Below are 15,977 nucleotides of genomic sequence, written 5' to 3' on the forward strand. Positions count from 1 at the left end.
CACAGCTCTCAGTATTAAAGACGTAACAACACTGCCAGCGTGGGAGTCAGGCCGGACCGCAGCGCTGCCAGCGTGGGAGTCAGGCCGGACCGCAGCGCTGCCAGCGTGGGAGTCAGGCCGGACCGCAGCGCTGCCAGCGTGGGAGTCAGGCCGGACCGCAGCGCTGCCAGCGTGGGAGTCAGGCCGGACCTCAGCGCTGCCAGCCTGGGAGTCAGGCCGGACCTCAGCTCTCAGTATTAAAGACGTAACAACACTGCCAGCGTGGGAGTCAGGCCGGACCGCAGCGCTGCCAGCGTGGGAGTCAGGCCGGACCGCAGCTCTCAGTATTAAAGACGTAACAACACTGCCAGCGTGGGAGTCAGGCCGGACCGCAGCGCTGCCAGCGTGGGAGTCAGGCCGGACCGCAGCTCTCAGTATTAAAGACGTAACAACACTGCCAGCGTGGGAGTCAGGCCGGACCGCAGCGCTGCCAGCGTGGGAGTCAGGCCGGACCGCAGCTCTCAGTATTAAAGACGTAACAACACTGCCAGCGTGGGAGTCAGGCCGGACCGCAGCGCTGCCAGCGTGGGAGTCAGGCCGGACCGCAGCGCTGCCAGCGTGGGAGTCAGGCCGGACCGCAGCGCTGCCAGCGTGGGAGTCAGGCCGGACCGCAGCGCTGCCAGCGTGGGAGTCAGGCCGGACCGCAGCGCTGCCAGCGTGGGAGTCAGGCCGGACCATAGCGCTGCCAGCGTGGGAGTCAGGCCGGACCATAGCGCTGCCAGCCTGGGAGTCAGGCCGGACCGCAGCGCTGCCAGCCTGGGAGTCAGGCCGGACCGCAGCGCTGCCAGCGTGGGAGTCAGGCCGGACCGCAGCGCTGCCAGCCTGGGAGTCAGGCCGGACCGCAGCGCTGCCAGCCTGGGAGTCAGGCCGGACCGCAGCGCTGCCAGCCTGGGAGTCAGGCCGGACCGCAGCGCTGCCAGCCTGGGAGTCAGGCCGGACCGCAGCGCTGCCAGCCTAGGAGTCAGGCCGGACCTCAGCTCTCAGTATTAAAGACGTAACAACACTGCCAGCGTGGGAGTCAGGCCGGACCGCAGCGCTGCCAGCGTGGGAGTCAGGCCGGACCACAGCTCTCAGTATTAAAGACGTAACAACACTGCCAGCGTGGGAGTCAGGCCGGACCGCAGCGCTGCCAGCGTGGGAGTCAGGCCGGACCGCAGCGCTGCCAGCCTGGGAGTCAGGCCGGACCGCAGCGCTGCCAGCCTGGGAGTCAGGCCGGACCTCAGCTCTCAGTATTAAAGACGTAACAACACTGCCAGCGTGGGAGTCAGGCCGGACCGCAGCGCTGCCAGCGTGGGAGTCAGGCCGGACCACAGCTCTCAGTATTAAAGACGTAACAACACTGCCAGCGTGGGAGTCAGGCCGGACCGCAGCGCTGCCAGCGTGGGAGTCAGGCCGGACCGCGCTGCCAGCGTGGGAGTCAGGCCGGACCGCAGCGCTGCCAGCGTGGGAGTCAGGCCGGACCGCAGCGCTGCCAGCGTGGGAGTCAGGCCGGACCGCAGCGCTGCCAGCGTGGGAGTCAGGCCGGACCGCAGCGCTGCCAGCGTGGGAGTCAGGCCAGACCGCAGCGCTGCCAGCGTGGGAGTCAGGCCGGACCGCAGCGCTGCCAGCGTGGGAGTCAGGCCGGACCGCAGCGCTGCCAGCCTGGGAGTCAGGCCGGACCGCAGCGCTGCCAGCCTGGGAGTCAGGCCGGACCGCAGCGCTGCCAGCCTGGGAGTCAGGCCGGACCGCAGCGCTGCCAGCCTGGGAGTCAGGCCGGACCTCAGCTCTCAGTATTAAAGACGTAACAACACTGCCAGCGTGGGAGTCAGGCCGGACCGCAGCGCTGCCAGCGTGGGAGTCAGGCCGGACCGCAGCTCTCAGTATTAAAGACGCAACACTGCCAGCGTGGGAGTCAGGCCGGACCGCAGCGCTGCCAGCGTGGGAGTCAGGCCGGACCGCAGCTCTCAGTATTAAAGACGTAACAACACTGCCAGCGTGGGAGTCAGGCCGGACCGCAGCGCTGCCAGCGTGGGAGTCAGGCCGGACCGCAGCTCTCAGTATTAAAGACGTAACAACACTGCCAGCATGGGAGTCAGGCCGGACCGCAGCGCTGCCAGCGTGGGAGTCAGGCCGGACCGCAGCGCTGCCAGCGTGGGAGTCAGGCCGGACCTCAGCGCTGCCAGCGTGGGAGTCAGGCCGGACCACAGCGCTGCCAGCGTGGGAGTCAGGCCGGACCATAGCGCTGCCAGCGTGGGAGTCAGGCCGGACCATAGCGCTGCCAGCCTGGGAGTCAGGCCGGACCACAGCGCTGCCAGCCTGGGAGTCAGGCCGGACCGCAGCGCTGCCAGCGTGGGAGTCAGGCCGGACCGCAGCGCTGCCAGCCTGGGAGTCAGGCCGGACCACAGCGCTGCCAGCCTGGGAGTCAGGCCGGACCGCAGCGCTGCCAGCCTGGGAGTCAGGCCGGACCGCAGCGCTGCCAGCCTGGGAGTCAGGCCGGACCGCAGCGCTGCCAGCCTAGGAGTCAGGCCGGACCTCAGCTCTCAGTATTAAAGACGGGACAACACTGCCAGCGTGGGAGTCAGGCCGGACCGCAGCGCTGCCAGCGTGGGAGTCAGGCCGGACCACAGCTCTCAGTATTAAAGACGTAACAACACTGCCAGCGTGGGCCGAGTCAGGCCAGGACCGCAGCGCTGCCAGCGTGGGAGTCAGGCCGGACCGCAGCGCTGCCAGCGTGGGAGTCAGGCCGGACCGCAGCGCTGCCAGCGTGGGAGTCAGGCCGGACCGCAGCGCTGCCAGCGTGGGAGTCAGGCCGGACCGCAGCGCTGCCAGCGTGGGAGTCCAGGCCGGAGGCCCAGCGTGGGAGTCAGGCAGCGCTGCCAGCGTGGGAGTCAGGCCGGACCACAGCGCTGCCAGCGTGGGAGTCAGGCCGGACCACAGCGCTGCCAGCGTGGGAGTCAGGCCGGACCATAGCGCTGCCAGCGTGGGAGTCAGGCCGGACCACAGCGCTGCCAGCGTGGGAGTCAGGCCGGACCGCAGCGCTGCCAGCGTGGGAGTCAGGCCGGACCATAGCGCTGCCAGCGTGGGAGTCAGGCCGGACCGCAGCGCTGCCAGCGTGGGAGTCAGGCCGGACCACAGCTCTCAGTATTAAAGACGTAACAACACTGCCAGCGTGGGAGTCAGGCCGGACCGCAGCGCTGCCAGCGTGGGAGTCAGGCCGGACCGCAGCGCTGCCAGCGTGGGAGTCAGGCCGGACCGCAGCGCTGCCAGCGTGGGAGTCAGGCCGGACCGCAGCGCTGCCAGCCTGGGAGTCAGGCCGGACCGCAGCGCTGCCAGCCTGGGAGTCAGGCCGGACCGCAGCGCTGCCAGCCTGGGAGTCAGGCCGGACCGCAGCGCTGCCAGCCTGAGAGTCAGGCCGGACCTCAGCTCTCAGTATTAAAGACGTAACAACACTGCCAGCGTGGGAGTCAGGCCGGACCGCAGCGCTGCCAGCGTGGGAGTCAGGCCGGACCGCAGCGCTGCCAGCGTGGGAGTCAGGCCGGACCGCAGCGCTGCCAGCGTGGGAGTCAGGCCGGACCGCAGCGCTGCCAGCGTGGGAGTCAGGCCGGACCGCAGCAGCAGCTTTTTCACATTAGAACTGAGACCGGCTGAGAATATAATAGGAGGCTGATTTGAGGATTTATAGTGTAAATAACAAGACAGTTACGTACTATTAACCGTCTGGTAACTGGGGGGTGGAGAGAGAGGGGGAAGGGGAGGAAAGGAGGAGAGAGGAGTGAGTCAAAGTAAGTAATTGGGTGAATAAAAGTGTGCCAGTGAAAATGGGAGAAAAACAGAATGATTGAAATAGAAAAGCGAACGATAAAAAGGTGGAAAGAGATTGGAGGGAGAGAGAGTTCTGGGTGGCTCCACACGGTTACTGAGAAGCAGCGCAACTCATTTGAACTCCAGTCCAAAAATAAAAGGCCAACTGAGAGATTTGTTCAAACGTTGATTGAACGGGTGGCCTGCTGGAGACAGAGAGGAAACGAAGGGCGAGTGGTGAGAATGAGAAGACCACAGTGCCCCCTAAAGCCAGAAGAGTAGACCTCTTTTCCCCCTCCATCTCTCACCTGAAGAGCCTGTGTATTGAAAGGCCAAGAGGGTTTCGTTCAAGGCGCGCGCACGCACACGTTGAGGGGCCGAGAGGCTACCGTTCAAGGCCTTGCAAGCGTTACTTAATTAAACTTTTTTTTTTTAAAGGACTCGGAGGATCCCTTCCCGTTCTTAGAGAGCTGAGCCGTTCTGTTCGTCGGTACATGAGGCGCATTTATTAAACACACAAACGACCGGACAGAGCGGCGCACACACACACACACACAGAGAGAGCGAGAGCGCGGCCCACTCGCTCAGACCATACTTTAACCTATTCCCTAGGTTGAGGTTCAAACGCACTCTTTGACCCCACACATGGAGAAGTTGTAATCAAGGCTGAATGGAAATAAGCCCATTTCTAGAGTGAGAGATTAAAACCAGACGAACAGGTGCAGCGCTAAGGAGCGCTGTGGAATTGAGCCCAACGGCCTTCCGTAGGAAACACATCTATTGTTAAACCCTCTGATTCTCATCATGCTGTTATGACAGTGAGAAGGATAGATATGAGAGAGTGAGAGAGCGAGAGAAAGGGAGAGAAAGAGAATTAGTAAGACAGAAGCAGAGGGAAAAAAATAGATGTTTCTAGTGGCGGGGCGGAGTGAACAGTCATCACACGCCACCTTTGTGAAACATGGCACTTGTTGCTAAGCGTTTGACAAGCCAGGTTGAAACTGCATCACAAATTAGGTTGGCTTGTTGCTGTTCAGTTTCCTTCTCTCCTCTTGAAGGTGCAGGTGAACAAAACGTGTGTGTGTGTGTCTGTGTGTGTGTGTATAAACTCCCTCCTTAATGAAGTAGGAGCCTGGAGATGGAGCTTACACCCCACTGTGCCGGGGAGAGAAGAGGGCCTGGCAAGACCCATTTGTGATCAGAGTGAAATAGTGTGTGTAGGAGTATGTCGGAACTATGAGTGTGTGTATGCATGCCCGCATACATGTCAGTATATATAGCTGTGTGTGTGTGTGTGTGTGTGTGTGTGTGTGTGTGTGTGTGTGTGTGTGTGTAGGAGTTGAGAGTGTGTGTGTGTGTGTGTGTGTGTGTGCCTGTGTGTGTCTCACTTCGGTATGCAGCTCCAGGAGGGCCTCTTGCCTAAGGAGCAACAGCAGGGGGTTGTGGGAAGGTAACGGGGGAAGGAACGTTTTTTGAGGGAGGGCAGAAAGCAGTAGAGAGGGAGCGAAGGAGAAGGATCGAAAGAGGGAAAAAAAGCTGTGCTTGCCGTTCGTGTTGCTATGTTTGAAAAAGGTTGCGGAGTATAATAATGTTTCCTATCGTAAGTGGGGGGGAGCAACAAGAGGGGTAAGGGTACGGGTTGCACCACCCCCCTTGAAACCTTGTTCCATGTTGGGGGGGGGTCGTCCCCAATCCCCAGTGTGACGTCGCTCCCTCGCCGAGCATTCTGCCTAACAGAATCACCACGGCACACAGACCGTACCACGGCACACAGACCGTACCACGGCACACGCATGTGCGACGTCGACGGTGATCAAAACGCACCCCCAAAAAAAAAACACTGCTGAGAATATGTTGCGCAATCGCCGTGTGGTCGCTGTGTGGTCGCTGTGTGGTCTGCCCATCCATCAGCGCCAGTCTAATACCTGCATAACTCATACTGCACAGAGGGAACACTGTGAGCTAAACTGACATGCTTTGTGGTTGTCAACCGGGATGTATAGAGGGAGAAAAGATAGGAAAGAGGTGATGTGTTTAGTGGAAGAGGAGGAGAGGCGTCTCGCTGTGACTAGCTGAGTCAAGGACGAGAGAGGGCGTGTGTGTGTGTGTGTGTGTGTGTCTGAGAGAAGAGGTGTAGAAAGAGAGGAGGAGGAGTGCAACACGGGAAGAGCATGAACGAAGGAAGAAAATAAAAAAGGAATGCGGAGAGAAGAAACACGACAACACCAAAGGTGCGGAGCGGGAGAAGGAGTGTGTGACCCTGAAAGGATGAAAAGGAGCAGAGAAAAGGTACCACAAAGAGAGAGATGGAAAAGGAAGTGAAGGGTGGAGAAAAGCAAAGGCGGGTCGTGAGGGGAGGGCAACAGTTGGGAGGAGCCTCACCTGTTTGGAAATGGAGAACAAAAATGACAGAACAGAGGGATGGGTGAAGGAGAGAGGGAGGGGTCTCATCTGCGTGTGTGTGTGTGTGGGGGGGGTCCCACCTGCTTGGATGATGAGCTTGGCACACTCGTTGCAGGGGAACAGAGCCACGTACATGGAACAGCCCTTCACGTCCGCTGAGTTCTTATTCATGATCGCATTCAGCTCCGCATGGCACACTGGAGGAGAGAGGGGGAGGTAGAGAGAGGGGGAGGTAGAGAGAGGGGGAGGAAGAGAGAGGGGGAGGTAGAGAGAGGGGAGGAAGAGAGAGGGGGAGATAGAGAGAGGGGGAGGAAGAGAGAGGGGAGGAAGAGAGAGGGGGAGGAAGAGAGAGGGGGAGGAAGAGAGAGGGGGAGGTAGAGAGAGGGGGAGGAAGAGTGAAAATCTGGTCAACACACCAGGGGTGGCAGTGAATCAAAAGAGACATTTATATGCAGACGATACAGGTTTCCTAGTTCCAACAGCCACATAAAAAAATTATCTGGTCTAGGATCAGGTCCCCCCGGTCCATATAAGCTCATTCATTGATCTGAAAAAGGCTAAACTGATTCTAGTTCAGCAATTCCACTGAGACTCAATACAGACCTTAATTCCCATTGTCCAGTGGAAAGTGATGCACTGAGAGTGAACAGATGCCTCCTCTCCCCTCCACCCTGGCAGCCATAAAATGACTCCTTCCTAACGTTAATTACGGGAAATGAATTGCCCCCTATCAGCGACGGTGGTCGATTACAGAGCACACCCGCCAACCCACAAACTGTAGTGTGATTACCATACCCCCCCACTAGCCCCATGCCAGCCAGCCAACCATGCCGCCACCCGCTACTGCGGCAGATTTGCTTTGGCACAACATCAAAGCACGGCACGGCACGACATGCACGTTGGTCCACTGCGCTCACAGCAAGCAGGCAGAACTCATGAGAGAGAGAGAGAGAGCCGAGGGATGGTTAACTTGGAGAATTTGTGACAAACAGTTGTCATGGCAGCATGTCTTCAGTGGGGAACACGATAAGATATTATCCTGAGCACTGTTTAATGTTAGTCACTGGTCTCAGTTACTATTAGAACAGTGGTAGTTACCATTACAGTCACTGGTCTCAGTTACTATTAGAACAGTGGTAGTTACCATTACAGTCACTGGTCTCAGTTACTATTAGAACAGTGGTAGTTACCATTACAGTCACTGGTCTCAGTTACTATTAGAACAGTGGTAGTTACCATTACAGTCACTGGTCTCAGTTACTATTAGAACAGTGGTAGTTACCATTACAGTCACTGGTCTCAGTTACTATTAGAACAGTGGTAGTTACCATTACAGTCACTGGTCTCAGTTACTATTAGAACAGTGGTAGTTACCATTACAGTCACTGGTCTCAGTTACTATTAGAACAGTGGTAGTTACCATTACAGTCACTGGTCTCAGTTACTATTAGAACAGTGGTAGTTACCATTACAGTCACTGGTCTCAGTTACTATTAGAACAGTGGTAGTTACCATTACAGTCACTGGTCTCAGTTACTATTAGAACAGTGGTAGTTACCATTACAGTCACTGGTCTCAGTTACTATTAGAACAGTGGTAGTTACCATTACAGTCACTGGTCTCAGTTACTATTAGAACAGTGGTAGTTACCATTACAGTCACTGGTCTCAGTTACTATTAGAACAGTGGTAGTTACCATTACAGTCACTGGTCTCAGTTACTATTAGAACAGTGGTAGTTACCATTACAGTCACTGGTCTCAGTTACTATTAGAACAGTGGTAGTTACCATTACAGTCACTGGTCTCAGTTACTATTAGAACAGTGGTAGTTACCATTACAGTCACTGGTCTCAGTTACTATTAGAACAGTGGTAGTTACCATTACAGTCACTGGTGAATAGCGTAAATGAACACTGATTGTGAGTGTGATCCAACAGCCCCCCCCCCTTTAAAACTGCTCCTAAAATTGACTAAAAATGTGGACCTCACAAAAGCCTTTTGTGGTCCCAATTAGCTGCAGAGTTACTTGAAACCAGAATGGCCTTCCCAGGTAGAGGGCAATTATCCCCAGTAACCATGAGCGAGACTTTCTGAACAAGAGCGATGTGTGTGTGTGTGTGTGTGTGTGTGTGGAGAGGTCTTGGCTAAGAAGACTGCTGTTCCTTGTAATTGCATATTACAGCCTTTATTATGGCCAATTATTTCCCTTTGAAGATGATTAGACATTTTATTTTTTTAAAGAGGTTTTTTCTCTCTTCCTTTACCCAGTTTCACAAAGAAATTGCTGTGTGAAAAACCCTTCACATTGTGTCTAGCATCATGCTACGAATTGGGCAGCAAATGTAGACAAGGACCTGGATAGTGCCAACCCTAAGAGGGCTTTTAAGATACCCCTGGATGGGATGAGGAGAAGAAGACATCTTGTGTTTGAAGATAGAAAGAACCTCATTATATTTTTGAAATGAGAAGAGGATGCAGAGCAGAGAGCGTAAGAGAGAGAGAGAGAGAGCGTAAGAGAGAGAGAGAGAGCGTAAGAGCGAGAGAGCGAGAGAGAGAGAGAGAGACCAATTGGCCAGAAAGAGTGGGAGAGAAAGAGATTAGGGGAAATAAGTGATTCGTCACCTAGCTTTGCTAACAGCACGAGAAGACTTGGGCATATCTGCGTCACAGCTATGCACAATGCGTTGCCCAGTATACTCCCATCTGCAAAAAACATAAACGTATCTTTATGAAAGAGCTTGGAGAGAGGTAGGGAGAAACTAGACAGGAGAGACTAGGGTGTTTCTCTAAAAACCTTTTCAATTATTCTGAAGTGGACTGGAGGAAGAAATAGGCCTACATCCTTTGAATGTAAAAAAGGGCTGTCTGGAGGTTCGCCAACTCATTTACTTTCAGCGGTTCGCTCTCCCTCTCTGTCCTCCAAACTAAGCAACCCCCCCCCCTACCTCTGCATATTAACTGGAGACATCCTTAAAGCTTCAGGTATCTCCACACACACACACACACACACACACACACAAAGCTTCAGGTCTCAACTCAAACTGCTTTCAATTACCGGTGAAATTCAAAGATTTCAAAAAGAACTACTCCAAAAATTAATAACTGGGCAGTTAGACTTTCCATATTTTTTTTTGTAGAACCCTCTCTCCTGAACTCAGGAGATTCCTTCTCTTGTTCCCGTGGCCATTAGAAAAATCCTGTGATGAAACAGTGATGTGTCTAACCTACAGTCTGTCTGGGAATGTTGGAATGGAATATTCTGGAACAACTGTAGCCAATTACATGTGGATGTTGGGCTGCCTGTGACCCAATGGCATAGTGTATAGAGTTTCTGTAGGAAGCCAGAGAGGGAGGGGTCTGGAATTGAGAGGATAGACTGGAGTGCACTGAAGGGTTAGGACTGTCAACCTATAAAGCCATGTAGAAGTTTCTATAAGGCTACAATTGTAATATCAGTAGTAGTAGGCCTTGGGCTATTAGGTAAGATAAACTGTACACATGCAAAGTCAGTGTGTGTGTGTGTGTTCTGGCAGATGGTCAGTTAGGTGCTCTCTGACCACTGTAGCCAATTAGAGAAGCTATTGAGAGGTCAGAGGTCAAGATTGGCCACCTGCCAACCAACATGGAGCCTTGTATTTGCATGCACCTTAAAAAAATTAAAGAAATGTAAAAAAAAATTAAAAAACACACAGTGTCTGAATACCCACACTAATATGCTTAAACTGCTAAAGGCATGTACTCATCGTCGCATACTATTTAGCACGGACTGTTTAGTAAAAAAGTATGCAGTATGCCGCGGCCGTCGCGGCATAATGGTTGAGTAGGTGGGGCGGGGCCGAGTGCGGGTGGATTTTTCAAAATTCAACAGACATGCATCACATTAAGCAGCCTGATAATAGCTCACTTCCAATTCGATTAATTTCTCTAAACTGTGAATGGAATAGGTATGGAGTTATAGGCCTACTCAGGCTGGTTATAAGCAGAGCATCACATTCAACCTATACCGTAGGTAAATATTTTCCACTTGAACATATTTATTTGTGAAACCAAAGTTTAACATAGTGTAACATAAATCAAATAGCCTAGGACACACCAAAACTTTAACTGTTCAACTGCTGGGTAGCAACATAGTAAACTAAAGCACTGGTCATTGGGAAGGAGATCAGAATGACTGCTAAGGCTTGTCCCTGGTGCCGACATTGTCAGAAATCCAAAGATGGTTTAGAAGGCCAAGAGAAAAAGAAAAACTTTTCAAATGAGAAAAACTAAATTGACTTTTAAAAATTTTAAAAAAGGTTTTCAAAGATGTACGATGCAATACTCAATCATTTTAAGGACAACAACATCTACTTCGACTACATTTGAACACCGCAGAAGAAACTTCGGTATTTGGCATCTTCCCAATGAAGTAGCCTAGTTGTGTTGTTTGGCTACTTGGAGAGAACTAGGGCCTGTCACTCGCAGCCCACCACTTCCAATGCATTGTGGGAAAGTGTGCATCTAATCCCACTAGATAAAGAACTGAGATGAGTATAACATCCTGGCATTTAAACCATCACGATTTTCAAAAATTCACATAATATAAAACACATTTTCGCCTACTGAAAACGCGCCATTGCGTTGTTTCGCGCTATTCGCTGATTTTCGGTAGCTCATCCCCTTACCTAAGTGATCAGCTTTTGTCAAAGCCAACACGAGTATGACATCCGGACAATAAAATTATACTCGATTTTCAAAAATGTCAAATTTTTTCTGCATACTATTTAGGAAGCAACTATGGGTATTCAGACTCTCTCCCAGAGTCAACACACTCACACAACAACAAAATGCGCTAATATAACCACTGCAGCACAAAGTATTGCTGCACTGCAGCCTATGAGCCAGTCACCCTGATTTAAGACGCACGTCTTTCCTGATTCCCACAGGCTTGTCGAGTCATGTGACTTCTAAAGCTCCACTAGATTCTGTCTGCCTCTCAAATTGCACCCAATTCCCCATAGGCCCTGGTCAAAAGTAGTGCAATATGCAGGGAATAGGGTGCCACTTGGTCAAAAGTAGTGCAATATGCAGGGAATAGGGTGCCACTTGGAACATAGATTCTGTCTCCGCTGCCAGGGGACACCAGAGAGAGTGCCTGGCCCCTAGCCAGAGATGCCACAACCCTGAGGAGACTAGAGAGAGGGGGGGGTGGGGAAGGCAGAGAAAAGAGATTGAGGGAGAGAGAAAGAGGGAGAGCATAAACAAAAGCAAGAGTGTGCCAGTGGGAGAGGGGCTGTAGAGCCGACCGACACAGCAGACAAATAGAGGGCCGTTAACTGTGCTACATCGGCTCAAGCAATTACATGGCTATTCCTGTGTGTTGGTAGGGAAAAGAATGGGTACGAATTAGGCATTAGGAACGAACCCGGGTCGGGAGCAGAACAGAGTTACGGGCAGACGACCGAGTTTCTATCATTCCTGGATAGTTTTGCTGTGTGTCTGTGAGAGAGAGTCACTGCCAAGGGAGCGGTTGGGTTTCCTCTCATTCTCTTTAATAACAGTACTTAAAGAATGCTTCATCTACAGAACAGAGAGAGACAATAGTTACTGGGCTTACTAAGGAAGAAAGGGATGAGGGTTTTCTGAATGAGCTGTTAGAAAAGGGTGGACACAGCATTGATCGTGTTGAATATACTGTCCTCTGTATATTATAGTATGATCATACATTCCCTCTAGTTGAACAAAGTGGGACAATGCAACATATTGTGATATTATAGAGGTAGTAAGTCATTTATCTGAGACACACACTTTGTAGGGTCAGGAAGAGTTTAAAAGATCAGCCCCCCCCCCAAAAAAAATTTACAAAACGCTCCTAGTGCTTTGCCTCTTCACACACTCGCCATGGCAACCGTTGATAGTCTCCCACGCTGGCATCTGCTGCCCACTGTCTGCCAACTGTGCCCTCAGCCCTGGCTCCCCCTCCATAACTCTCCCAGTGGGCCTTGTCCCCATAGCATTCAGAATAGTCTAGCCCCCCCCCCCCCCCAGAGTTCCCCCAAAGTGGGTATATAAAACACTGTATATAAACAATTCAATTCAATACTGTATGCGATTGCAGTAAAAAGTATAGCTCTGAAAGAAAAGCCCTAGGAAAGGTGACCGGATTTAGGAAATTAAAAAGTGGGAATTTTATTTATGTTTAACCGTGCGAAAAAAAAGAAAAAAAAAATGAAAAGTGGCCTTGGAACTATAATTAACTATCAATTTTCGCTATAGTTGAATTGTAAAACACAAAATGGTTTACACCTCCAGTTCTTCATCTTAGCCCATCTAGTAATTCAAAAACTACCCAAGTCTGGTAGCCTATGCTGTTGGAGACACTTTCTGGCCATGGTTATTCATGAGATGGTTACAACGCATCGCCGATCAAACGTTCTTAGATAAAAGGTCCAACAAGGACATTTTAAGGGGACAGGCCACCAAAACTTGGGACTGCCAGCGGAAACCGGGGACGTCCGGCCACCCTAGGTATCTCTAACAGGTTATAATTGCATATGATTAGTAAGTCCTTATGTACTAGGGATGTAATCGTTTCACTTCACAAACTAACTGCCCCCACTGGTCCTGTTGCCTATCATGAGCTCCCAAGGCTTACAACTCAAACTTTTCTACATTTCAAACCAACCAGAGCACTTAATAGATCAGGACCTGATTAGAATAGCGTCTGGTACAAGAGGCACAGCTGCAGTACTAATGTGGTTTACACACACACAACAACAAAAAATATTCACTGATCATTTGGTTCACAGCAACAACTAGAAACGTTGAAAATATGCCAGTCATGGTTGCCAGTCAGAGCTAATATCGTCATTAAAATCAGAAGTTGGGAGAGAAAACGCTAGTAGCAAGTTCCATCTAGCTTGTGTGTGTGTGTGTGTGTGTGTGTGTATTCGCTCTGTGAGCTTTGAGAGGGCAAGGAGACTAACTGGAAGTTGTAGTCTCCACCGCCCTCTTCAGGTGAAACTGTGTCACTTCTTCTAGTTCAGACTTCCAAGGGCTGAGACAAGAATCAAGATGTCCTTGTAGAACAGAGGTACAGCTACTGAATCATTTCACTGTAAACGCTCTCTCTCTCTCACGCTCTCAGAAGAAGAAGCAGATAGGAGAGCATTCCATCTTCCATCCAGCTAGTCTATCGTCTTCAAAGAAATACACGTATTTTCCAGCGTGTGCCATCCGCTCTCATTTCACCCTCAAACTACCTGGTTTCCATGACAACTGCACACACAAAAAAAACATCTCTCTCCTTTCCCTTCCTGCTCGTTGGGGTTAAGAGCACCGGCCTCCATCTCCGGTGTTACATTAAAACCCCATCTGTGCTGCCGAGTAGTCGCTCTCTTCCTTGTTGGCCTCAGCTGTTGTCTGAGCGCGATGCTTGTTTCACGCGTTAAGAAAAAGAAAAAAAACTGCCTTAAGTAACAACAGATGACCTGCTACTTTTTATTGTTAAGGGCTTGTCTGGTTTGAAAGAGGCTGTGCACTGTAATGAGAGGCAACTACGAGGTGAGGTGAGAGAGAGAGAGAGAGAACGAGAGTGAAGATGAGTGGGAAAAAGCACACCATGTGGTCCTGTGAGGAAAAGAAAAAGACGGCCTCGGCAGGCCCAGACAGATGGAGCCTAGCGTCTGTCTCGAGTGCGAGAGAGAGAGGGGTATCGGGGGGGGGGGGGGGTGAGAAGGCAGGAGTCGATCGCCGCACACACGTCACATGTTGGACTGGCTAGTGCTGTTCAAGTGGCTAGTGTGATTATGGCTTAGCAGCATGTCAGTTGGGGTTCACAGTTCACGAGCTGCTGAAGTGGCCGGCATGTTGCCCAGGCCTGGGTTCAACCCTTCATTTCCCTTCAAATGCTTTAGTATTCCCTTCAAATGCTTTAGTATTCCCTTCAAATGCTTTAGTATTCCCTTCAAATGCTTTAGTATTCCCTTCAAATGCTTTAGTATTCCCTTCAAATGCTTTAGTATTCCCTTCAAATATTTCAAGGAAAGCTCGTGCTGTTTCAACCTAGTTCTGGCTTACATCAAGTTATGGAACCAGCATACACTGAGTATACAAAACATTAAGAACACCTGCTCTTTCCATGACAGACTGATCAGGTGAAAGCAATGATCCCTTATTGATGTCACTTGTTAAATCCACTTCAAATCAGTGTAGATGAAGGGGAGGAGACAGGTTAAAGAAGGATCTTTAAGCCTCGAGACAATTGAGACATGGATTGTGTCATTCAGAGGGTGAATGGGCAAGACAAAAGATTGAAGTGCCTTTGAATGGGGTATGGTAGTAGGTACCAGGCGCACCGGTTTGTGTCAAGAACTGCAACGCTGTTGGATTTATCCACACACAACTTGATACAATTGCGGGAAGCATTGGAGTCAACATGGGCCAGCATCCCTGTGGAACGCTTTCGACACCTTGTAGAGTCCATGCCCCGACAAATTGAGGCTGTTCTGACTGCAAAGGGGGGGTGCAACTCAATATTAAGAAGATGTTCCTAATGTTTTGTACACTCTGTGTACGTAGTTGAGTTTTCACATTAACCTAGGGTTCCTCATTGTGGTGATATTACTAAAGTAAATCTTACCGCAGGGATAGGAGGTAGTGGTACCATAGTGATGTTCCTAGGGAGATCCTACCATAAGGATACTTGATTATGGACTGTGGTACTATAGTGATGTCCCTAGGGAGATCCTACCATAAGGATACTTGATAGTGGACTGTGGTACTATAGGGATGTCCCTAGGGAGATCCTACCATAAGGATACTTGATAGTGGACTGTGGTACTATAGTGATGTCCCTAGGGAGATCCTACCATAAGGGTACTTGGTAGTGGACTGTGGTACTATAGTGATGTCCCTAGGGAGATCCTACCATAAGGATACTTGGTAGTGGACTGTGGTACTATAGTGATGTCCCTAGGGAGATCCTACCATAAGGATACTTGGTAGTGGACTGTGGTACTATAGTGATGTCCCTAGGGAGATCCTACCATAAGGATACTTGGTAGTGGACTGTGGTACTATAGGGATGTTGCTAGGGAGATCCTACCATAAGGATACTTGATAGTGGACTGTGGTACTATAGGGATGTTGCTAGGGAGATCCTACCATAAGGATACTTGGTAGTGGACTGTGGTACTATAGGGATGTTGCTAGGGAGATCCTACCATAAGGATACTTGATAGTGGACTGTGGTACTATAGGGATGTTGCTAGGGAGATCCTACCATAAGGATACTTGGTAGTGGACTGTGGTACTATAGTGATGTCCCTAGGTAGATCCACCATAAGGATAATTGGTAGTGGACTGTGGTACTATAGTGATGTCCCTAGGAAGAACCTACCATAAGGATACTTGGTAGTGGACTGTGGTACTATAGGGATGTTGCTAGGGAGATCCTACCATAAGGATACTTGATAGTGGACTGTGGTACTATAGTGATGTCCCTAGGGAGATCCTACCACCATAAGGATACTTGGTAGTGGACTGTGGTACTATAGTGATGTCCCTAGGGAGATCCTACCATAAGGATACTTGATAGTGGACTGTGGTACTATAGTGATGTCCCTAGGGAGATCCTACCACCATAAGGATACTTGGTAGTGGACTGTGGTACTATAGTGATGTCCCTAGGTAGAGCCTACCATAAGGATACTTGGTAGTGGACTGTGGTACTATAGTGATGTCCCTAGGGAGATCCTACCATAAGGATACTTGG

General features: G+C 51.0%; 1 protein-coding gene across 4 annotated transcripts in view; it reads right to left on the minus strand.

Annotated features, from left to right (window-relative positions):
• The window catches only part of LOC115145624 (deoxycytidylate deaminase-like), a 77,050-nt gene that overhangs the window by 49,384 nt on the left and 11,689 nt on the right, over positions 1-15,977 (minus strand). For 3 of the 4 annotated variants that reach the window (XM_029687135.2, XM_029687137.2, XM_029687134.2), the window contains 2 exons: positions 8,846-8,926; positions 6,303-6,419 (listed from right to left, as the gene is read on the minus strand). In XM_029687135.2, coding sequence (XP_029542995.1) covers positions 6,303-6,419; positions 8,846-8,926 — 198 coding nt within the window. The remainder of the gene's footprint in view (positions 1-6,302; positions 6,420-8,845; positions 8,927-15,977) is intronic. The other variant, XM_029687136.2, reaches the window with a different exon arrangement.

The sequence above is a fragment of the Oncorhynchus nerka genome, linkage group LG18 (genome assembly GCF_034236695.1).
Source record: "Oncorhynchus nerka isolate Pitt River linkage group LG18, Oner_Uvic_2.0, whole genome shotgun sequence".
Lineage (NCBI taxonomy): Eukaryota > Metazoa > Chordata > Actinopteri > Salmoniformes > Salmonidae > Oncorhynchus > Oncorhynchus nerka.